This window comes from Pteropus alecto, unplaced genomic scaffold (genome assembly GCF_000325575.1).
Source record: "Pteropus alecto unplaced genomic scaffold, ASM32557v1 scaffold20, whole genome shotgun sequence".
Classification (NCBI taxonomy): domain Eukaryota; kingdom Metazoa; phylum Chordata; class Mammalia; order Chiroptera; family Pteropodidae; genus Pteropus; species Pteropus alecto.
This window is the reverse complement of record NW_006436298.1, coordinates 35,047,262-35,072,834: the sequence shown is the minus strand read 5'-3', so window position 1 is coordinate 35,072,834 and position 25,573 is coordinate 35,047,262. Positions and strand designations below refer to the sequence as shown.

The 25,573-nt window shown below is 39.4% G+C and overlaps 1 protein-coding gene across 1 annotated transcript in view; it reads right to left on the bottom strand.

Annotated features, from left to right (window-relative positions):
• Positions 1 to 25,567, bottom strand: part of MAN2A1 (mannosidase alpha class 2A member 1) — a 152,358-nt gene extending 126,791 nt beyond the window's left edge. The window contains exons 1-2 of the mRNA XM_006913274.3: positions 24,936 to 25,567; positions 1,915 to 2,172 (exon numbers count right to left, since the gene is read on the bottom strand). Of these exons, the coding sequence (XP_006913336.1) occupies positions 1,915 to 2,172; positions 24,936 to 25,070 (393 nt within the window). The 5' untranslated portion in view covers positions 25,071 to 25,567. The remainder of the gene's footprint in view (positions 1 to 1,914; positions 2,173 to 24,935) is intronic.
• Positions 25,568 to 25,573: the final 6 nt, after the last annotated feature.

Here is a 25,573-nt window from a genome sequence, read left to right as displayed (position 1 = left end):
CTGCTTTACTTACCAATACAATTTAATAGAAATTGATAAGAACTGAAGAGCAAACAAAAAATTTGATTATGATCAAATATTTAGCATTTTCAGTACTGAAAATTATTTTTTGCTTTGAGTCGTCCTTATTTTATGCATCTATATTATGAAAATGCATCTATAGCAATTCTCTCATTCGACACGTAATGTTTACTGTTTTTATTAGAAAAATAAAACTACAACACGGTCAACTAGATTAAACTGAGATTTAGCTTTGAAGTGTTTAAATGTTTTCTAAGTTTCCAATGCAATATTCCTTCTACATGATAATTTATTTGAAGCAAAGGAAAAAAATTCTGCCCTCCCAAAAAAACCCTACAAACTTTTACTCACCATACTCTCTATAATACTAAATGTGACAAAGAACACAACCACCCTTTGGTAAAATTTAAATTATGTAAAAATTATATCTTATTTAATAAATGGGTTACAAAAGTTTTTTTAAAGATATCAAGCAAATTACATAAAAGTGAATACAAAGTATTTTGTATAACGTATCGCTCACTTTGAAATTCATGACTTTAATAAATAAAACGCTCCCAGGGTAAGTCAGCAAATCTTTGGGAACCAGCTGGACAGGAAGATGTGTTAGCAGTCTCTACTATTCCTTTCAGTTCTTTCTTTGGTCCTGCGGATCTCCCAGTCCCTGCTGCTTTCCTCTGCCTGCCTTTCATAGTTGCTCTGCATCTCCTTTCTGTCCATCCCAGATTTAACACCCCCCCACCCCGCGCCAAAGTTTAGTTTCCCTTTAAGAGGTACTTAATTAAAAGCCAAGCCTGGCAGAAATAAATATCCCTTCGAAGCACAGGATCCTGATCCTATCTGAACCTGGCTGCACACTAGCTGATGAGGTTGCAGGCGAAGGCCTGGACAGCTCCATTGTCCCCAGCTTCCTGTTTGGCCTGTGAGCCATGGTCTCGCGATCATATTATGTTCTGTCCCAGGAATTAGTGAAAACTTCTACTCTGAAGCAAGACCAGAGCCAACTCACTTTGTACAACTTTAAGATATGCACCACTTAGGGTCTTGTCACCAAGTTCCAGTTTCTGGTCTAAGGTATGAGGTTAAGCATAGCTCTCTGCTAATTTGTAGAACATAAAAATATGAATGACACATCCTAAGTTTAAGAAAGGCAGAAATCCTTTCTTACCCTAGTCTTCAACTCTACTACCCTCTAGAATAACGTGATCCAAGAGAAATATAATACAAGCCAAATATGTGATTTTAAATTCTGCAGTGAAACAAAATAGGCAAAATTACTTTTAATGCTCTATGTGATTTAGCCCAATATATTCAAAACATTACCATATCAATGTGTAACCAATATAAAAATAAACAAGATATTTTACATTCTTTTTTCATACTAAACTGCAACACTTTGTGTGAATATTAGAGTACATTTCAAAGCAAACTAGCCACATTCCAGGTACTTAGTAGCCACATGTGGACAGTAGCTTCCATACTGGAAAGCAGAGGTCTAGAATATGTCCTTTCCCTTTCACAAAGAGATAATGGGCAAAAAGAATCTAATTCTACACTGTGTGAAACCTCTAATGTATAACAGTGATATAGTAAGAGGAGGGTTTTTCTTGTACTCTCCAAAGGAAGGTAGGAAAATCTCTTCAGCTAAATTTAAACCTTGAAAGGTCTTCTACTATTACAGAAATTAAGACCTAAAAAGCATACAAAAAGGCCACATTCACAAAATGTAAAATAGGAAAAATTAGGAGAAACACAGAATTATGGAATTTTATCACTAAACAAGAACATTAATGATCTTGTGACTATTCAAATCACTTTATAAGAATAGATACCAAATCAAATCTATAAAAACAAAAACAAAGCCCAGTGATTATTAACAAACGTATACATTACCTGCACATCTGAATTCTGACTTCCACTTTGTGATGCAAACAGACAGTCTGCAGGATTGTCTGTGAGGGACAATTGTTTTGATGACAGAAGAGGTGAGCCAGCACCCTGGCTAAAATTGCCTTGTGAACTTTTCAGCCCATCCTCCACAGACTCACTCAAATTGATGACAGAATCTCTAATATTTGAGATGATCTCATTATTCTCAGCCAGCAAATGCTCCAAATGGTCTATTTTTTCTTGCAACATTGAGAGCTGGCCCTACAATAAAAAAGAAAAAGGCAGCTATATGAAACTCTTATATAGCTCTGCTGAGGCACACACTTTTTTAATTATGTGCCTGCCCAAGAGTACAGCCACTCACCCTTCACTTTCCACTTTTATAAGTGGGATCACAGAAAACATGAACAGCTGGCAGGGTTGAAAGACCAATTTACAGCAGAAAATCTTCTTCATGGCTGCAATCTTTGTTTAATCATATTTTAAAATATGCAACAGAAAGACCAAAAATATTTGGGGATATATTTCCTATTACCCCCAAACTCAGCCCTAAAAGATCTTTGGGTCTCTAACATCACTAAATACAACAATATATTACATTCCGATGTGAAATCTTAAATTTAAGTATACCTGATTCCAGTTATTCGTAAGGGTCAAAAAGTTTGAACCTGAAAACAATCATTTCATCTCAATCTGTAACATTAGTGGACAATCATAAGAACTGCCATCTGTAGAGAAATCAATTAGTCAATTGTTAATTAGCCAAATACTTGAAAAAGACTGGCATGAACTTCTTCCAAATAACCACACTGCTAAGTTATTTTGACTGCTTCTACTATATGGTGTGACTTTTAGGTTTTTTAATTGATCTTCATATTAAGAGGGCTGCTGTCTCTGTAATATAAACCTTGCTATATAGAATAACACCTCAGCTTATAAGGGCAAGGACCACCTCCATCTTGTCCATTCCTACACCCAGGGTTCCAAATACAAAGTAGATAGTTATAAATTTATCAAATGGCCCTCATATTTCTGGAACTCAACTATAATTCTTTAGTGAACACCCACTGTGCTAGGTATAATGCTACATGCTGGGAAGATAGATATGCATAAGATATGAGTCCCTGTCTGAACACACAAGGTGACATTGTAACTACAAATAGCTAAACGTCCCAAAGTAAAAGACTGCTCAAATGGTATATTAAACATTACTAAACAGTTTTCAGTCACTGAAAATTTAAAAATATATATTTTTTAAAAATAAAAATATATGGAAAAGTATTTCAAGGAAATGCATTTGAGAAAAAGTAGTCTTAACATAATATGCATGGATAAAAATAGTATGTATGACATGATCGCCTTCTGAAAAATAATACATATGGAAGCCCATAATCAAGATGGTAAACGGGCATTTATATTCTTCTTTAGTCTGTTACGAACAGTTGTTGATTTTGTAATGGGGAGGCTGAGAGAAACAAGGATTCTATTCCCGGGTTATTGGCCAGTTCAACGAGGGAAGAGGAGGAAGCAACAGTCTGCTATCTACCAAGAGAAAGCCATTTCAGCACACTGACAGAAGTCTGAAGGGACTAGGGAAGATATTTTGGAATAAGTAAAAACACAGCCAAAATTAAAGCAAATCAGCAGCAAATTATCTTGGGAGGTAGTGGGAGAGATGACACAGGATGAATACCCAAAGCTCTGACATCCCAGAGACAAGGAGCACAAGATGGCCATATACCTCCTCAGATCTCAAAGATGCTTTCACAGGCCTCTCTACTTATTAGAAACAGAAATAGCCCCCTACACGTCAAAACTGCAGTCTTTTAAGGTAACTGTCACCTCTAGGTGGGGTGGCAAGTCCCCACAAGGTAGAACTCTGAAGCCTGTGCATCAGCGTATACAGAAGTAGGAAGTGCAAGGTTTTAGCACAGAACTCTTCCTGGAAGATAAGCCTCGTTTCCCCTCGCGAAGAGTAGAAGAGAGAGTATGGATCCAGTTCACAACTAGAAATGGCAAAGCAAAGGATGGATCAGTACAACACTAGGTTTAAGGTGCAAAAAGAAGCTAGTCAAACCATGCCAATTCCAGGTCAGCAAAGCTGCTGAGCAGTATTATACTACAAACCTTTTTTTTTTTTATAAGCACACATCGATGTTGGTTGAGTGGTTCTGAGTGGAAAGGCCAAGGGGACCCCTGACATAACTCAAAGTTCATCCAAAGAAGCTAAAAATATTTGAGAGCCAGGTACACAGTTGATTAATCTGTATATATTTTCCTAAACAGACATGCTATCAAAGGCTGCCTGAAATAAGGGGAAAACTTTTCTTCAGTCATTTATCACAACACTGTAGACTGCAGGTTTTTGAAATCATTTCTGATGAATTCCTGTTGAATATTTCCAATACTGAAGATACATGTCGGCTTCAGTGATGCTTGCAATTTCTACCACAGCAGGCAACAACAGTAAATCAAGTTCCTCTGATTCCAAGCAGAATTAGAACATGTTGACTCATCTTGCCTATAGTAAAGCTACACACCTCCAAAAAATAAAACCTTAGCTTATTCTAAAATACCACCCAATAATACTATAATAATTATGTATGGTAACAAATGTTTTTTAGACTTACTGTGGTGATCAATTCGTAAGGTATATAAATGTTGAATCACTATGTTGTACATCTGAAACTAACAAAATATTATTTGTCAATTATAGTTAAAATAAATACTTTTTTAAGTTAAGGGGAAAGAAGACATTAATTCCAATGAAAATAAAAAGATGTGCTGGAAAAGCTAAAAAATATAAGTACCACCATCCTCGAGCTTTTAATGATGTCACATAGTGTATAAATTAATACATGGGTGCCGAATTTCTCCAGATCTTCCTTTACTTTCAGGAAAAGATAATTTTGGAGCCATGCACAGGGAAAAGCTGCCTATAGCTCAATAAACACACACTGAGAAAGAAGAAGGCTCTTTATGGAATAGTCTTAACTATATCCCATAACCCATGAGGAGAATATTATTCAAAATAAACATTATAAGAGATGGATGTTTCATGAAAAAGGATCCTGCAGGCACTAAAAATGATTTCAATCTCATTGTTGCTTTAAAGATACAATTAATGATCAGTACCTAGAATTCTATACTGAATGAAGTCCATTGAGAAAATTGTGGCCTAGAGATATGTCAGCATAATGGTCTAATGAAAATTATTTTTGAAACTATATTATACAGTGGAATAAAGTCTCCCTCCAAACAGCTGAAATTTTTTGAAATACGCAAATTCTATACACATGACAGTGATATGACCTTAAAAAGATGCACTCGTAGTCTACATTAAAGTAACAGAAATCATAGATAATGTTTCAATTAAGCTGACAAGTCAAAGAATACTGATAGCAATATTTAAAAAGACAATTTTCTGTAGGCAAGAAAATCACATGAGAAAACCACTTTAATTTCTTTGATTTGCTAATCAGTTCTACAAGGAGGCCTCGGTGTTGTACTGGTGAGGAGTGGAGAAGGAGGTCATGACATTTGATATACTCTGCTTTTGGTGAAAGAGGAAAACAGTGAAAAATCACTGATATCAAAGATCTTTAACAGAGAAAATTCAGAGCCTGCTTGCTACAAGGCAAAATGGGATCTGCCCTATGAACAAAATCAATGTGCATCTACAGCTAAATCTGAAAACTTATTATGTAATTATTTGCTACAGGTAAGACACTAGTCGCTGAGACTAGCATCACCGTGATCGCTGAAGCATGCTGAATCTGCACACCTTCTTCCTTCCTGTTACAATTGAAAAAAAAAAAATGCATGCCTTTCCCTTCCCTTACTTCAAAGGCAAACACAGCTGGTGAGCTCCAACCCATCTCTCTCAACTGCTCAAAGGCTATATTCTTGTGGTTAAACTCTCTCAACAATGCTTCATCAAACTCCACTTTTAAAGACAACTCGTTCTCAGTAATATAACATAACATGTTCGATTAGGTCGATCTATATGAAATTGCCATTCTGGTAAGTCAAAAAGTAGTCAAATGTCACCAGTGTCTTATGGTTCAACTTAACATGTTATCCTATCTTTAAAAAAAATAAATAAATCAAACTCAGGTGGTTCCCTTAGCTCCATATTCCTTTCCAGAGCCACACCCCCTTCATGGACATACAAGGATTATCAACAGTCTACAATTATTATTTCCCTTCCTTATGAATTTCCATTGGCTCATCTGCCTACCACTTCACCAAAACTCCCCTTGGAAAATACCCAAAAGCTTCCATGCTGCCAGACCTGATGAGCAAACTGTTCTCACCTTATTCATCACTTCAAGGAGCATTTGGCACTCCTTCCCCCAGAAACGTTTTCTTCAATCACTATTGATAAGCCAACTGCTTATCAATCTCCTTCTCTCCCCAATATCTAAATGATGGAGGCCCTCAAAGTTAGCTCTTCTCATCCACTCCATGGTTTAAATTTCATTTTTCGTACTGATGCCCCCCATATTATTATCTCCAACTCAAGCTTCTTCTCTGAATAAAAGACCCATATAGCCAAATGACTACCTGACTTCTCACCTTGAGTTTCAAACTTAAGCCCAAGAGATACCGTCCCCCAAAAGCCTTCTATAGTCCTCAAGTCTTCAGTAAGCTTTAATCTCCGTCTTGTTGGTCACCTCCAAAATCTTGATGGCATAAATGACTCTTCCTCCTTCCTCACCCTAGTCACAGGGCCGGCCAACCTTTCAATAAGCTCTTTTCATTTTACCCCCAAAATACGTATGGAATCAGTCTACTGCTCTCCCTTTCAACTGCTACCACACTGGTCCAAGCCACCAGTGATCTCTCCCAGGCTAGTACAGCAGCCTCTTAACTGACAGCCATATCTACATCCCCTAACCATGCTCTACTCAAATGTAATACCTTTTTTACAGTCCAGTGCTAGTTTCTCACTGCACTTAAAATACCTTACACTACAATCAGTAAAGATCTGCATATCTACCTCTCCACTCTTCTCTCCCTCCCCCTATCTTAGCTTCACCCTGATCTTATCTCAGTTCTAAGCTAGCTCCTCCCATCCTATCTCAAGATCTTGGTATATGTTCTCTATACAATGTTTAGACTTTCACCTTAAATATACTCACTGCATAGCCCTCTCCAGCTATCCTATCTAAAATAGGCCTCTCGTGTTATACTATATGTTAACTTATTTTTTGTTTCTTTCACAGCATTTTTATCTATTTTATTCATATACTGCTTTCCCACATTCATCACTAAATGAATCCCATTAATTGGAAACTCCAAATTTTTACGACCTTTCGTTTGTACTTTTTTTACCCTCTTCAAGTCTAATTTTGTTAGATTCAGCACATCACTGCATCACATCAAGATTTTTCTGGACTTAGATTTTATCACTGAATGTGCCGTGCCCACCACATAGCAAGTGTGGTTGGGTGAACGGGCTATAACAGTAAGCATCAGAATCATCTGAAAGGCTGCTCAAGGCTATAAAACCCCAGGGATGCACCCTGAAATCTCAGGAGGGGCCCCAGCCAAGAGAGTGACATCACCAAAATGGCAGCATAGGAGACCCCAGCCTCTGTCCTCTCACAAAAATAAATTAGCTATCTATGAACAAAACAGCTCTGGGAGATCTCTGGAGTCTATTTTAAAAACTTCAGCAACACAGTTAAACAAAAAATCTGACAGTAACCACACACAGAAAAGACAACAGCTTCATTTTGCCTGCATCATCCCATCCCCCAAGCCAACACTGCTTAACACTAAAAGGGAACTCCCCAGCTAAAAAGAGTTTCTCTTGCTGGGAAAGAAGAGTGGGGTAAACAACCAGCTTCCCCAGCCTTCGCTACACAAAGAGCCGTATAGAGAAATCTCAGAAAAGGAAGAAAAGCAGGGGCTACCAATAGTGGCCATGCAAACAGCAAGAGAGGTTCACAGGTTCACTCTCCAGGTAAACCCTGCTTTCACCACTGAAGAAGGAACCAAACCAATGGTCAGCACAGCCGCCACGGAACCCCTGCAGATTTCACGAGTTTTCACCCAACATGTACTGGCATTTGTTGATGCCAGCCACCTGTGTCCCAACTTGCTGCCATCCCAACCAGCCCCTCTGAAGCCTGAGAACCACACCAGCAGCCAGCCCAGGCCTCTGGGGTTGCCAGAATGCAAGACTCCAGCCTAAACTCGCACGGCTTGACCTCCAATGCCATGGGGCTAGCCTCTCCAGCTGTGCACTTGCATACAGCCGACCTGACACCTGTCACCAGCGTCCACTTTCTGCATCCACTCAGGAAGACTGTGCTGTCATGGGAGAGCATGCCTATAGCCAGGGACTCCACTGCTGCTTGAGGGCCCAGATGAGGCCCTGTCTTCTGTCACTGGCCTGCACCACTGGACTCACCTGCAGCTAGACCCTCCAGCTGTGTAACTGCACACACCCAGCCCGACCCCCATCACCAGCCTCCGCTGCCATGTAGTGGAGTACACATCAACAACCAGTGCCCCCCTTCAACTACCAGTGCACCCACAGTTGGCCCCAGCCCAGGCTACCTGCGTTGGCTCCCACCACTCCATGTATGTTTACAACCGGCCTCTGCCACTACACAGGCCCCAAGCAGCTGGCCCCCACAGCTAAATGTATGCACACCAGCAGCTCTGGCCACCAGTGTTATCTGCCCTAGTCCCTAGCCACTGGACCTGGAGATGACACTGAGGACTTAAACAGCCCTTGCAGCTACTCTGCAGTAAGTACCAAGGACCATGCAGTTGTCAATGCTGTGGACACCAGCAGACCAAGTCAGAGATATCATAACGTCCCTGAAATTGGTGCAGTCACATGCCCCTGTACTAGGTGCCCTGTACCACTAGATCACGTGCCAGAGAATACTCCATCATGCCTCACTTACAAGTGAAAAGCTTCCCTTACTAAAGTTAGTCCATGAAGTCTGGAAGAGGTGACTGCTTCTTCAAATGCAAAGACACCTACGCAAGGCTACAGGGATCAGGAAGAATCAGAAAAACATAACTCTACCCAAGGAATACAGTAAACCTCCAATAACTGGCCCCAAATAACTGGAGATAACAGCAACAACCTAACAAATAATTCAAAATAATTGTTAAAAGATGCTCAGAGTTACAGGAAAACACAGATAAACAATTTAATGATATCAGGAGAACAATATAAGAACAAAATGAGAAGTTCAAGAGTTACAGGAAAACACAGATAAACAATTTAATGAACAATATAAGAACAAAATGAGAAGTTCGACCAAGAGATGCAAAAAAAATAAGAACAGAAATGTTGAAGCTAAAGAATGCAATGCCTAAACTGAAGATATAAACAGAGAGCTTTAACGTAAGACTTGGTCAAGCAGTAGAAACAACAAGCAAACTTGAAGACAGCTCAATTAAAATTGTCCCATCAGAGGAGAAAAAAGAAAAAGGAATGAAAAAGAGTGGAGAAGGCCTATATGATCTATGGAATACCAACAAAAGAATAGGTTTGACACTTATTAGAGTTCCAGAAGAAATAGAGGAGAAGTGGGCAGAAGTTTGTTTAAAGAAATAATGACAGAAGTTCATGAAACTCATAGATCACCAAATTAAATCGAATCAACCTTAATGAGATCCTCTCCAGGACACATAATTGTTAAAAATCAAAGACAACAAAAGAACCTTAAAAAGCTGGAAGGGGGGGGGGGAAGCTCGTAATATACAAGGGAAACCCAATTAAGCTACTGGTAGATTTCTCAGCAGAAACCTTAAAGGGAGGGCGAGAGTGGGATGGTATATCAAAAGTGCTGAAAGAAGAAAACTACCATCCAAGAATACTTAGCCTGGCAAAGCTGTCCTTCAAAAAAGGGAAAGACTTCCCCACACAAACAAAAGCCCAGGGAATTCACCAGACCTGCCTTACAAGAAGTGCTGAAAGAAGTTCTTAAAGCTAAAATGAAAACATGCTAATTAATAACACATGAAAACATATAATACTCATAAAGGTTAAGTGTATAACCAAATGCAGAATACTCTTAACATCGTAATATGGTGAAATACTAACTACTCAATCTAGTAAAAGGTTAAAGAACAAAAGTATTAAAAGTAACTATAGCTACAATAATTTGTTAGTGGATACACAATTTAAAAAAGGTAAGTTGTGACATCAAAAATTTCAAGAGAGGAGGAGTAAAGGGTAGTTTTTGTGTGCAAATGAAGTTAAGTTTATTGTGAAATAGACTGTATAAAATGTTTTACATAAGCTTCATGTAATCCCAAAGCAAAAGCTACAGCAGATTCACAAAAGATATGAAGAGAACCAAAGCATACAACTGCAGAAAATCAAGTCACAAAAGAAGGCAACAAGAGATAAAGAAAGGAACAAGAAAACTACAAAACAACCAGAAATCAGTAAGATAACATGAGTACATTCTCACCTATCAATAATTACTCTAAATGTCAATGGATTAAATGCTCTAATTAAAAGACAGAGAGGGACTAAATGGAAAACAAACAAACGAACGAGACCTAACTATTATATAGTGCCTACAAGAGACTCGCTTCAGCTTTAAGGACATACATGGACTCAAAGTGAAAGGATAGAAACAATCAAATATAAAGCCAACCTATGGAATGAGAAAAAATCTCTGCAAATCATATATCTCATAAGGGGTTAACATCTAAAATATATAAAGAACTCAAACAACTCAATAGCAAAGAACAATCCAATTAAAATGAGCAAAGAAAATGAACAGATACTTTTCCAAAGAGATACAATGGCCAACAGGTACATGAAAAGGTGATAGACATCACTAATCATCAAGGAAATGCAAATCAAAACCACAATGAGATATCATATCATATCTCTTGGAATGGCTGTAATCAAAAAGGCAAGAAATAACAAGTGTTGGTGAGGATGTGGAGAAAAAGGAACCCTTGTGCACTGCTGGTGGGAATGTAAATTGGTGTAGTCTCGATGGAAAACAGAATGGAGTTTCCTCAAAAACTTAAAAATAGAACTACCATATGATACAGCAATCCCACTTATTATATCTCCAAAGGAAATGAAAAAAGCATCTCTAAGAGGTATCTGCACTGCCATATTTATTGCATTATTCCAAAGAGCCATCAAAGGAACCTGTGAGAGAGATATATACACGTGTAAGTATACATACAATAGGATACTATTCAATCATAAATTTAAAAAAAAAAGAAATCACCATTTGTAACAACATAGATGGGCACTGAGGGCATTAAATGTGATAAGTGAGACAGAAAAAGACAGCTGATGTATGGTATCACTTATATGCGGAACCTTAAAAAGCTGACCTCATAGAAACAGAATAGAATGGTAGTTACTAGGGGCTGAAAGGAGGGAGAAATGGGGAGATATTAATCAAAGAATACAAACTTCCAGTTACAAGGTGAGTAAGTTGTGGGCGTCTAATGTATAGTATGATGGTTATAGTTAATATATTTTTTCTTAAAAGTTGCTAATAGAGTAAATTTTAAATGTTCTCACCATACACACACAAAAAGAAATGGTAAATATGTGACATGATGGAAGTGCCAGCTAACACTGTGATGGCAATCATTCCGTAATATATAAATATATTAAATCGACAAATTGTACACCCTAAAATGATAGTTATATGTTAATTACATCACAATAATTAATCATTTTGTAATGTGTAAGTATATCAAATCAATACACTGTATACCTTCAATTTATATAATGTTATATGTCAAGTATATCTCAATAAAGCTGGAAAACAAAATAAAATAAAAAATAAACGCAAGCCAAATGTGAATTATGACTCCACTACTAATGGCAAGTTACATAACTTCTCTGTGCCCCAGTTTCCTCATCCGTAAAATGGGGCTAACACCTAACCCATATAGGGTGGCTATATGTGTTAAATTAGTACAGTTGACCCTTGAACAATGTGGGGAATAGGGGTGCCCACTCCTGTGCAGTTGAAAATCCTTGTGTAACTTAAATTGGTGCTCCTCACTGGTAGATTCTCAAATGTGGATCAAAAATATTGTTTTCAATCTGCCACTGGGTTAATCCGCAGACGCAAAGTCCAGTAATACAAAGGGCCTACTGTAGGAGGCAGAATCATGTCCCCCCACAATGATGCTTGTGTCCTACTCCCTGATATCTAGGGTGAAATATCCTACCTTAAATAGCCAAAGGCACTTTGCTGATGTGATTAACTTTAGGATATTGTGATGAGACAACTGTCCTAGAATATTCAGGTAGGTCCAATGTAATCACATGGGACCTTATAAGGAGAAACAATGAGAGGTAGAGGAGATATGAAGACAGAAGAGGTCAGAGTAATGCCATGCTGGAAGGCAGCCTTGAACCAAGGAAGGCAGACAGCTTCTAGAAGATGGAAAAGGCAAGAAAATGGATTCTTCCCTAAAGCCTCCAAAGGAAGGCAGCCCTGCCAACATTTTGATTTTACTCCAGGAAGACCCATTTCAGACTTCTGACCTCCACAACTCTAAGATAATGCATTTTTCTTATGTTAAGCCACTAAATTTGTTGCGATTACAGCAGCAATAGGAAATTAATACACCTGGCAAAGAGCTGACTCAATACAAGTAAAGCTTGGAAAGTATCCTTATATTTGCAGTCTTTGGTAAAGGAAGCTGCCCACGTCCCCATCAGAAGTGGAAAGCTGAGCACCTGAGGAGCTGACAGCCCATGCAATGGAGTGGAGGATGAGACCATGTGACTTTATAAGCCGTTTCCCTGGAGCATCTTTTGGTCACATATGCCCCTTTGATCTGACAAGTCTATATATCTACCTTAGAATAAAGGAGGCAGAAAAAGACTTTATGGTTAAAAATATTTTTTCAGGGAAAGAAACATCAACATCTTCATCTTGGACACTTTGGGGGCTAATGAATAAAGTCTTTTAAAGCTATCTTGGAGCTACAGGTGGGGCAAGTAAAATAGGAGGCTACTGTAACTGGCCAGGTAAACACCATGGGGCTTTGGCCAGGGCAGTGTAGGTGGAGGAACATGAAAGCATATGATGAACTAGGAAAGGAAGAGGCAAGAAAAACAAAAAAAATAGCCTCTTTTTCTGCTGAGGCAACTGGGAAGATGATAGGTAGCATTTTAGGGAAATAGGGAATGGTGGAAAAGCACCAGAGTGAGGGGCAAAGGTTCTGTTCTGGAACTATCAGATAGCCCAGCAGCAGTATCCAGTAGACATGCAAGTCAGAAAGTCAGGAGAATATATAAATTTGAATGGCCAACATAAATATGAATTTAGAGCAGTGGGAACGAATGGGATTACCTAGAGAGAGAGTGCACAGAGCTGCTTTTCATAATTGTAAAAGGCTCACCAGGCAATTCTCCTACATCTGCAGTTAAGAACTACTGCATTAAAGCTAAATATAGGAACTATGACTTGGTAAAAGAAAGTTTGTATTTCCAGCAGGAAGGTCCCCTTTATTGCAGTAGTTCCCAGTCAGTCAGACGCTATTCAACTATATACAGAAAAATCCTGCTATTCAGTTAGATCTTCGGCACTTAACAGGAAAGCATTTTGGTTTCACAGAATGACAAGCAACCCCTCAAGTGACTGCTCCACCCCTTAAGAAGTGGAGTGTTGAGGCCAAAAAGAGTGTGAACTGGGGCTGTGGCCACAGTTATATAAGTAACTCTACTTCTTCATCTACAAGCCACAAACCAGTTACAAATGACCTTTTAATGGTGTTTTCCAGACCCAGAGCTTATCATGCCTGAATCTCTTCCAAGGTACTGTCTTTGTGCTGCCAGTTGTTCATTCAAAGAAAGAAAAGCCCTCACCATGTAAGCATAAAGCATACTTAATTACATAATACCCTGCCAAAACACAAGAGCAATGTACTCTTTGCCCTGGCCTATCGTTATGCACACTCTCACATCTGCCTAGGTATGACGGTAACAGAGGCTACTCAGATGCAGGTATATGACAAGAGTGCCAAATGACTGTGGAGTCCCTGCCAAATGGCTGGGACTCCAAGCTCACTGTCCTTTATTCTGGTGGGGTGCCCAAAGGACTCGGACTACACCTGGGTAAATACCACTGTGAATCACTATAGAGGATCCCAACCCTAACCTAGAATAACAGGCCACAATGGTTTTTCCCATCTTTGTAATCCCCATCCTCTTACCACCTCCAAAAAATATGATTACAACTCCAGTTGCTGGAGCTTTCTCCAGGCTCTCCAGGACACAGCTCCATTTCCACCCTGTGAGTTTCCAGATGTACATTTATATTGGAACCATATGGCCCACACACACACACCAGCCCAATGCAGCTGCACAGAAACCACCTCCTGCTGAGGCAATATTTTAGGCACCGAGCTACTATATAAAGTGAGATTCTGCAAAACAGGTATATTTTCAAAAACAATATTAGAAGAAAGGTTTGTATGTAGGGCAAAATGTTTGCAGTTTCATACTTTTGAATACATTTAATAACTACATTAAGTGGTGCTAAGCAAATTGTTGACTCATAAAATATTTTTCTTTAATTCAGCACTTCCAAAATTGTTCTGTGGAACATTTCTTTATATTTTTTGCAAAAAAAAATTTAAAAAATCACACTGATTTTTTCTCCTAAAATGTAGTTTTATCTTTTCTATTCTTATACACAGCACACTGAGATAATATGTCAACAGTGTATCAACACCCAAGAAGACACATGGAAGTTCATGGGATGCACTTTTAGGCTGCAACAATTCCCAGGGAACCATGGTCATGCTGCCCTATGTCATTTGGACAATAATTGCTGGTCTTCGTTGGTGTTCTGTCCTATATTTTTTTGAGATGTGCCTGTCTTTGTGTATAAGGGTTATTAGGCACTATCCACTTATACCACCTAAACTCATTCCTCATGCATGAGTGGCATATATTGTATTTTAGGACCTGCTGTTAAAGGCAATTGACATGTATAAGGTGGTCTGTCATATAGAAATAGTTTTGGGGAGCCTCTAAAAACAGGGTTGTTTTAAGTAGATAATCAGCCAGACTTCAGCCTTATTTATGTTAATCATTTCCTCAAAAAGCCCCTTCTATTCTTTATTGACTAGTATTTAGGGAAGCCTCACTGAATGATTTTAAATTCTGAATTTCCTAACTATTCTTTACAAGCACCAAAGATTCTATAGTTTTACAAATCCTTCCTTACTGACTTTCTTTATAAAAATCCATTTGAAGCAACTGATCTTCAAGGGCAAGGTGGGATTTACTTAGTAAATACCACAGAAGCAACAAACGCAAAACTAAGGCACAATGTAAAATATTATAACAATAGCAAACTTCTAAATATACCATCACCATCGAAGATGAGTTAAGGATACACATTTCTTGAGTTCTTCTCAAATCTTTTTCTTTCTTCTTTTAAACAATTATTGGTTACATCTTCTCCCTAAAAAATCACAAGAAATATCTTGCATCTCCAATGTTGTCCTTGCTTGGCCCTACAAATTTTCAAGAGGTGGCCCCAGGACAAAAACAGTTCTTACTTCTTCAGTGTGTGGGTGGGTCACCAATCAATCAAAGCTGAGGGGCTTTTTATCATAAACAAGAGGCAGCTGGTGGGTATTCTCTGAAATCTGTCTGATCTTCAGAACAACCTTGAACTCTGAGGACTCTATTTGGGGTGTTGCCTTTTGATCTTTTATAAATATCTATTCACACACACACACACACACACACACACACTCTCTCTCTCTCTCTCTCTCTCTCTCTCTCTCACAAACACACACTCTCATAAAGACACACACACACAGAATAATTTATTTTCTGTTCTTACAGCCTAGAAAAAAATAATTTAGCCCCATAAAGTAGGCCAAAGATGAAAAAGGTCTTTTTAGTTTCCTATTGAAATGCTTCTTTAAAATTCTTTCTTATGATAGTCTTATCTTAGGTATGCTGATCAATGAGCTGGTTTCTGACAATATGAATACGAGCTGCTTCATTTTATTAACATTTGCTACACAATAATCTTAATATAAGAAGCATAGCTTTTGGCTATATGAAATGTACTTGGCTCTCCGTTCTCTTCTCACAAAGCATAGTCCCAAATGAGCTCATTCATTCTCGACTATACTGATGACTACTGCAACCCATCTTCCTTCCTTGATCTCTCAGTCCAGCACTCCAGCCCACTTGGCTATTTCCATTAATGTCCACGTCATCATAAATGAAACTTAACTTGGCTTCTAAACCAGCTTATCTTTCAAACTATCCCCTTCTGCCAACAGTACAAGCAGTCTCTAAACACCTCAAAGGAAAAAGGTGGGAAAAATGTTTTTAACTCAAACCAACCATCATTACCCTTTACCAAATCTGTTAGAAAGCCCTGATGCTTCTTTTTACAAAATGGCTCCACGTTTTTCCTCTTCTTCTTGATTCTAGTCAATTCAGTACTGGTATAGGGATTTACTGCCTTATGTCTATATTACCTCAAACAGATTCTCTGCTCCTGCCTGCTTCTGAGTCTTCCTACACACTGCTACCAGAATAATCTAGACTGAATTATTCCCTTAGCTCTCTTCCAGGTCTAAAATTTTCTATGAAATTAATTCTCCAATACTGCTTTCCTCAAGCAGCTTTCTGGTATAATTAGTAATTTCAAATAGTTCACTACTATCTAATGCATTAATTCCTTGGACTAGTTCTCAGGGCAATTCACAATCAGATCCCAAACTACCTACTCTGTTTTCTCAACTATTCTTTACAAACACCAAAGATTCTAAATTGATCCCCTCACCTCATCTCATGACATCAGGCTCCTTCATGACTCCAAGCCTTCGGAAGCACTGTACTTCACACTAAGAATGTTCTTTCTTCCTTCAAAGTCCTACCCAATCAGAAAAGCCTAGCATCTTTCCCATGTCCTTCAGTCAGCTTGACCTAGGCCATTACTAGAACTTAGTTCTGTTTCTGAATTCCCTTTAAGACCTTTGTCCTTATATCAAGAATATTAATTAAGATCAAGGACTCTTGTTTTATTTTTAGCTCCTGCAACAGTGCCTGGTACAGGTAAACACCTGTCCATAAATATCTGTTTACTGGTAGTAATTAGCATTTATTGAGCATTTACTATATGCCAGGCACTAGTCTAACTTCTTTAACTCTTTTAGTGAATCATTAAATGACATTATCTCTAATTATTTCACAAGTGGCAGTTGTGTCTCCTCAAATAACCAAGAAGCCTTTTCACAGCAAGTGACATTTCTAGTATATCAATCATAATCTCCATAGTGCCTAACACATAGTAAGTTCTCAAATATATGCTGCGTATAGTACAACAGAAGGGCCACTGAATTATAGGCCAGGATGTATCCCAGGTATGCTATGACTGGTTATGAGATCTGGGTCAAATTTCTGAAGTCCAGTTTATGTGTCTCAGTGTCTTTATCTGAAAAACCCCAACGAGACTGAACTATCTGACCAGGAAGAACCCTCCCTACTCTAAAATTCTATGTCTGATTTTTTTGCATAATATTCCTTTTCTGGGGTGCTATTAACTACTAAGAGAATTACTACCTCACTCGACTCTAAAAATCAAATGCAGGGCTTTTCTGTGTAGAAAACAATAATGAAAATGATTCATACTCTCAGGCTTCCATCCTCTAAAGCTCCACAAGTTGAAAAAAAAATGCTACCACAAAGGATAAAACTCATAAATTCCACATTCCTCTATCTCTATAGTATGAAGGAATGCAGGAGAACTGCTGCAAAGGACACGTTAAGCCCCAAGGTACAGCCTCAACCCAAAGAGGAAGTTTCCCATCAGAAAACTAAACACTAGCAATCCTGGAGATTAAAAGAAAAAACTACCGGCAAATTCCCTGGCTCTCTAGAGTCCTGATTCAGAACAGAGGTTCACTAATAGAATCGGGTCACATTTGGAGCCCACTCTGGATTTCTCTGGATTTCCAAAGGCGCCTATCCACACAGAAAGCCAGTGTGAGAAATCCGTTTACATGTAAAAAATGCACATGTAAAAAATACTTAAAAATTGCAACACTGCTCAATGAGATGAATTACACCCATCTTTTTCAGACTAACTCTATGGCAATTTAATGATGGCACTAAAATCTCAGGACACAAAAGGGATGGTGGCCTGTGCCACAAGGAAGGAAGAAAGTCACACATAATCTTTAAGAAGCATGAAGAAGGATCAAAGTTACCAGGAATTAATTACTCTTTGATAAGTAGGATAGCAGTTCAGTGCCCCTGCCTCCAAGCTGAGCAGCCCTCAGGTTCCAGAGAAGACTGCCAAGTTCTGGTCAAGATCTATGGTTTATAAAGAAGATACCTAAACCTGGCTCTCCCTCTACAGCTTACTAACCAAGCAGTGAGATTAGGCTCAGAATTCAGCCCATCCGTGGATTACAGCAAATGCAAATATTATGAAGTCATGGTTTTCGATCTTGAGGCTATGGATCAATCTTGCATAGTTCATGCCCTAGAACCCTGTGTTCCACAGCAGTTCTGTAGTGAGAAACCTTCAGGTAATAGAAAGGAAACAAATTAAACATGTCAAACATGTCCATTCTCCAGCATGAAAATTCCCCAAAGATACCTGGAAATTTCAGAAACATGAAGATAAAACTAGTTTTAAATCACACTCTCAAAATACAAACCAAATTTGACTAATGATGATGTAATAACCAGTTTATGAGAAATTTTTTGTTTTTAATTAACGTACTCTGCTTCAACAGATCTACCCACATTATATGCCTCCAATGTTAAAAGAAACGTAGTTTAAACCAGGAATTGGAAATTTTTTTTCTGTAAAGGCCAGATATGAAATGTTTTGGCCTTTCTGTGTGTGTGTGTGTGTGGGCCACAGTTTCTGTCACAACTATATACTTCTGCCCTTACAGCACAATTCACAGAGGAATGAGTGTGGTTATGCAACAAAATATTTAACTTATTAAAAACATAAAAACCATCCTTATCTGCAGTCCTACAAAAACAGGTGGCACATTATATTTGGCACAGTTAGCTGACTTAGGCAGAGTTCAAGACCAGAGGCCTTGAAGACAAAAGGGAAGGAAGGATATTTGCTAAGAATGCCATTCTTTTCCTACCCCTGCCTCCACCCTTTCTTAAAAAAGGCTACTTAGAACAAAATGAAATGAACAGGAGAAAAGTCTCCACGCAGTTTATTTCCCAGTTTCTATCCCTGATTTTCTTATCTCAAGAAGGGATACAAAATGCAGTAACCAGAATTAACAGAAATAAAACAAAGTGATACACTGAAAAAAGGAAATAGCTTGCCTGAGAAAATTCCAGACTTCTCAAATTATTTTTGCATACGACTTTCATACTACCTTGTTACTAATCAATATATCTTATCTTCCTGTGCTAAAAGGCAAAAGGAATAAACCTGAACTACAGCCAACCTCTAATTCAGCTTGCAGAAAGTAAAAGATGATCTATTTACTATCACCTGACCATAATGCTTTTCTCAGAATAAATATATTCGATCTTAAAGAATTTTCATTATAATAATCTTCCATTTTTTAAAAACTTGCATATGAACATAATCTACCCTTGTATTTACTGTAACATATTGCAATTTAGAATCCTAAAAAAAAATGTAAGTGAATTTTAGGCACCCACAGAAAGGATATATTTCAATCATCAAAAAATGTTAGTTATCCTTTTGAGTGCTAGAATTAAGCCCTTTGATCACTCGTTGCTAAAATACAAAATGCTAAGAAAGCACAGTGGGGGTAAAGAATAGGCCTTTCCTGTCACTGCAGCCAAACTGGTTTTCAAGAGGGTTGATTTTTTTTCCCCCTGAGGACATTTAGCAAGGTGGAGATAATTTTGGTTGCTATAATTGGGGGAAGGAAGGGAAAAAGGTGTTTCTGACATATTCTGAGTGGACATCAGAGATGCTGGTAAACATCCTACAATGAATGCATAGGATAGCCCCTAACTCAAAAGAATTATCCAGCCCAAACTGTTAATAGCAATGAGGCGTTAGGCAGCCAAAGGTAGAGTATGTACAGTTTTAAACTAAAGTGCTTCAGGTTTATCTTTTCTTTAGAAAACAGGATGTTAGATTTTCAAATATAACATAAAATATTTACTGAATACCCACTATGCGCTTGTCTGCATAAAAGTACAAAGAACATTACCTTAAGTGTACCATCTCACAGAAAAGCTAGTTATGAGCTCAAGAGACTGAGTTTATTCAAATCAAATGATTTACTTCCTCCCTATCACAAGGCAAATTTAGCAATACCCAAGCACTAGGTCTTAACTCCATTTCAGTACAATCAACCCCCACACTTGTTTGTACCTAAGCATGGTTTCAACCTTAAAATTAGCAGTTTAGTTTGAAATCTGTAACTGAAAAGGAAACCCGGTTTAGTTAAAATAGTCTACTTCCTCTCCTGATCAACCTACTAATCGTAACTATGAAAAAAAGCAAAATTTACTCCTTTAGAGTTCCTCCTCCTCTCCTTAGTTCTACGTATACTGTAAAAGCTGATGCTGCCAAGAACTTGACCATCAAGACAGAAGGGGCCAAATCACAATGACTTTACAATCCAGCAACCAGAAATCATATCCCAGCTGTTGAATATTCTCCCATTTTTTTAAAGATCTGTATGGAAGTGAGGGAACAACAGGGGAAAACTCAGACTGTTGGACTCAAAGAAGCTAATAATTAAGCACTGGATCAGCAGCAGCTACTGAACTACTCCTTCTAGGAAAATCTCAACACTTAGGTTAGTCAAAAGTTTCAACAGCTATCACAAAAAGTACTAGCTGACTCAAAGTAAAAAATAATAATAATAATAAAAGTGGTAATTTTAGGCAATGCTTTGCCTACCCACAGCCTAGCTATCCCTTATTGCTAATTAATAGGTAACAGAGAAAATCTCCTGTAAATAAATGGGATTGCAACATCTCCCAAACAAACATATTTGTTTAGGCCCTGAGAGCAGTGCTGATCTGGGAACAACACATTCAATTCCATTGAAAAAATAATAAACTTGAGCCTTTAGACCAGATGTACTCACAGGTGTCTGCCCCAGTTGTTGTATGTATATGCAGTAAGCTTGAGTTTTATGAAGTATGCTGGGCAGAAGGAGTCCTGCAGGACTGCTGGACTCAGGAGTGGGTAGAGCTCAGCCTTTCCAGAGACTTTCTTGTTCTTGCATTTCTCCTGAATGCTTGGTTGCCACTACTGTCAAAGTTCTATTACTTCCCAAAAGTCACAGATCTTAAACATTATACCAAAAGAAATGAAACAAACTCCCGAATATACACCCGCACAAATCTCAGTAACAAGTGCTGTAGTTTATAAACAGAGTGCGCTGGAGTCTGGAGAAGCAAGGAAGATCATATTTTTCAATATATCATTAAGGTTCACAGATTTCTGAAAGCAAGATAAAACAATTGGGGGATTGAGGACAACTTTCATTAAACATCAATGATGTTGGACCTTTAAATAGGTACTAGAAATGTAATACGTTTAGGTATATTTTTATATATGTGTTATATTTGCACAGTAAAAGTTTAAAAAAACAAAAAGACATGAAAGTCCCCACCATCCAATGTCTTTCAATCAAATACTTATGTAATGACATTCTCACTTTCTTACTTGATAAATGTTATCTGGGCACAAAGATAAAATCTGAACTTCATTTTCACATTTTCTATCGGTCCCAAGAGTTAATATTAATCCCTATGGTTGTATGCTACACTAGTTATTTAAAGATTGAGCATTTGTTATATAAAACCTAGCTCATTAATTTAATTCTCTAGATCCAAACATAAGATATCGTATTATACACACTGTTGATAGTAAACAACTTGTGAAATCTGCTTGTAAGAAGTGATAAAGAATTTCAGGAAGACTGTGCTTCTCTTTTCCAACTGCGAAAATTCTTACATTACCTCAAAGCATCTTCAGGGCATTAGGGCCTGGCCAAACTCTCTCAGAATGGATTTTTAAGTAAAATTAATGAAAAACTTTTATTAATTTTTCTAGCTGAGGTTTATTAACCCTAAAATATACAACTTAAATTAAAACAGTAAAGGTCAACTGTTGACTCCAGGTCTCAAAGGAATTCCTCCCAAAAGTACAGGGAAAGCCTTCCAAACACTAACTTAGCTGCGGTCAGCTAGCTGCCCCAGGGTGGGAGAAACTGGAGCACCCTGAGTTGGGCCGACTTTTGCCCGAGTCTGGTCAAGTGGTGGAAAACACAGGGTTGTGGGAGGAAGGAAACAGTGAAAGCCAGAACAACAGCAAATTGGTTGCTCTCAATCTAGGATGGTTTTAAAATATATCTTGCTTACCAGATGGACTACAGAGCTTTCTGAAGGTTCCATATTAACTGAAAGAAACTAAAATGGATACATCAGAGGAAATCAATCTCTTTCTAGATAAATCACTCTATTAGACATCAAAAATGATATCTAGTGACTGACTAACTTGGCTCTAATAAGACTACGGAATTCAGTACCCAAACTCAACAAAGAAATATAATACATTATAACTTAGTTTTACTACGTTTGGTGTTCTCATCAAATTAAGGTTTACATAATAGAAGTAGTGAAAAAAATAATAATCAACTCAAATGCTGAATGCTGTGCTACGTAATGGTTTTCATTATAATGTTTAGCTCTGAAGTGAGCTAGAAGACATTCTGGGAGAGATATAAATCTCAAGCATTAAATGTTTCAGAAAAAAGGAGCATATTCATTAGGGCTTCATATAAAATGTTCCTTTCAAAAAAAAAGTCATAAGCTAAGGAGCCACAGAGTAACATGCTCTAGCTTCTCTATCAGATCTTTCCATAAGCAGGCTGGGGTCTAACAGTAGGCAAAGAATTACTAAGAGGCAGGACAGCTAGCAGCTGAGAGCCTAGACTCCAAAGATCACCTATTTAGCTTTTAGCTGTGTGACTTTGGGCTAGTTCACCTCTCTGTGCCTCAGTTTCCTTACCTACTGGATAATGGTTGTGGGAGTCATGTTTATCTTGGAAAACACATAGGCTGATGTCAGACTCATGAGTTGGGCTTACAGCACGTTTATCCTGTCCACCTGCTTGGGGATTCACTGGATCTTCAAAACTCAATCAGCAAAGGGTGCCTTCTTGCACCGAAAATCCAGTACTGAAAATCTGAGAAAGACATCCTTAAGTATAAAAAGCTCCACCTACCAAACCCTCTCCTCCTCTTGCACAGGAAACAGAAAACACACAGGGCCTTCTCTTCCAGGATCCACTGTCACTTTCCATCAAATGTATTAAGCTCTAAGCAGAACTTCAGGCCCTTGACAAGACTAAGGCTGGATATTAAAATACTAGAATTAACTTTGTCTAAGATTTCCTAGTAACTGAATGAGTCACTCAGTTCTTTAGAGACAGTAAAATGTCAAGGTTGCGAGAGAACCTCTGCCCCAGATGTTTCCATAAATGATTTCTAAGTGATCAAACTAAAGCCAAAGGACATTATTAAAGATAACAATAGAAGTAAAATATATCAGTTGTTTTGCTTTTCCCTATAATGAATAAATTCTGAAAATAGGATTATGTGGGTGGGGGAGCACAGGAAGTTTAGCCCTAAAATTATTAAAGACCATATTAAACAAGCATTAGAACTCTTTTTGCTCTTGCTTCACAGAGTTTACCCTTTTTAAAACTTTTATCCAATTTTATCAAAAAGCACTGGACAAACTCTAAAGTCAAGATTCAAAGATATCCCGTAGTGCTTATCTCAGTATATTTACCCAATCACACTACTTAGGAGTAGAGCGTTTTAAAACTTTTCATGTATCTGTTTACAAGATTTTCAATACCTCTCTCCTGCAAAATATTTTGAGTGTTCTGTATTCATGATAGCATCCACAAAGGGATCTTTTTTCACTTTCATAACAATTTAGGTAAAGTTAGTTGTTTAATTTTTAAAAATTCAAGCTTTTTGCGCTAGCATATCACAAGAACAAACGGCTAGGATACTCTGATCATTTAAAATGTCAGACACACAAAAAAATTAAAACGTCAACTTGTTCACTCTTATGTTTCTCTATCCCTGAGTCAAGCAGTTGTAAGATCAGCTTGTCCGGGTTTTGAGTTCTTCAGGTTCATTCATTACAGAGGGTCACTACAGAACTTCCAGTTTCATTAAAATTTCTTAAGTATACTGGTCACTGGCAAAAAAAAAAAATCTAGAAACTGAAATACACGCTGCGCGGTTATCCTTCCAAATAAAATCGGTTGTCTCCGTTCGCTTATTTTTAGTAACTTCAAATAAAACACTGAAGATGGGTCGTTTTCCTAACTCGTTTGACAACTGCAACACTGGGCACAGGGCTGAGCGCCCCACAGCTTCCGGCTGGAGTATGACACACGCTTCCCCACTAGGCTACAACGTCTGCTCCAAACGAACCCGATGTAATAGCTGAAAAATGACGACACTAAAACCTAAGGTCTGCAACACGAAATAAACTTCTGTTTATTTCTTAAGAGATAGCACGGTAAAAACACCGCCCCGATGGAGTCTGTGTGATCCACTTCCACGACTGGATGCGCGCAGGAGATCTGTACAGCTTAACCCTGTGTGGGGCGAGGGGGTTACCCAAAAGCGGTAACCCGGCGCTGATCAGGCCAGGGAGAGCCTCACGCCGCGCCCGTTCGCCGGCCAGCAGGTGCCCGAGGCCACCCTAAAAGGCCCGGGTGCGACTGCGGGAACATAGCCACTTCCCCCCGAATGCGATCCCGCCACCGCATGCTGCCCGGCACTTTGTTAACTGGGGCGCCCGGAAGGAGGAGGCTCCCGGGTCGCGGTCACTGCTGTCCCAACGCTGCAAAACCGAGCGGGAAGGGGCTCGGATCCTCCCCCAATTAGGGCTCTCCTTGCCCCGGCGCGGAGTCTCGGAGGGAAAGAAAGGTCGAGAAACAGCGGGTAACTAGGGGCCCCCACGCCTGCCCTCTCGGAGCTCCGCGCCCCTGGTGCTTACCTGGGGAAAGGAGCCCTCGCGGCGCGGGCTCCTGGGGTAGTCTAAGTGACCCCGGTCCAGCATCAGGTAGAGCGAGAAGATCACCACGCAAAAGATCGCGCTGCCGAACACGGTGAACTGGCGACTTAACTTCATTTTCCTCGATAGACTCGGGGCCAGGACAGTGATCACCCGGAGGAGGCAGACCCTGGACTCCCGGAGGCGGCCGCCGGTGGCTCCCAGCTCGTGTCCTCCGCGCTTTCGGCTGCGGGCGAGGGTCCCGGCACCGCCACGCGCCCTCGGCCTTCGCCCTGGCCCGCCGCTCTCCCTGGGGCCGGGCGTTCCTCCCGAGGCGAGCCCAGCCTGCAGCCCGAAAGGGGCTCCCGAAAACTTGGTCTCGAGCTTAGCGCTGGTACCCGGCGGGGCGAGCGCCGCAGGCAGACGAGAGGTCGCTGCCCTGACTTCCTGCCACCGCCGCCCCGACCCGAGTCCGCAGGAAAAGTTTTCTCGACAAGGGTACGCGGGTCCTCCGCACCCAGGGGTTGCGGGTACGGCGGCTCGGGGGCTGGTGGCGCGGAGCTGGGTCCCAGGAGCCTAGAGGAAAGAACCAGGTCGGGAGGAGCCGGGCCCCACAACTTAGCGCCGGGACGGCTCCGCCC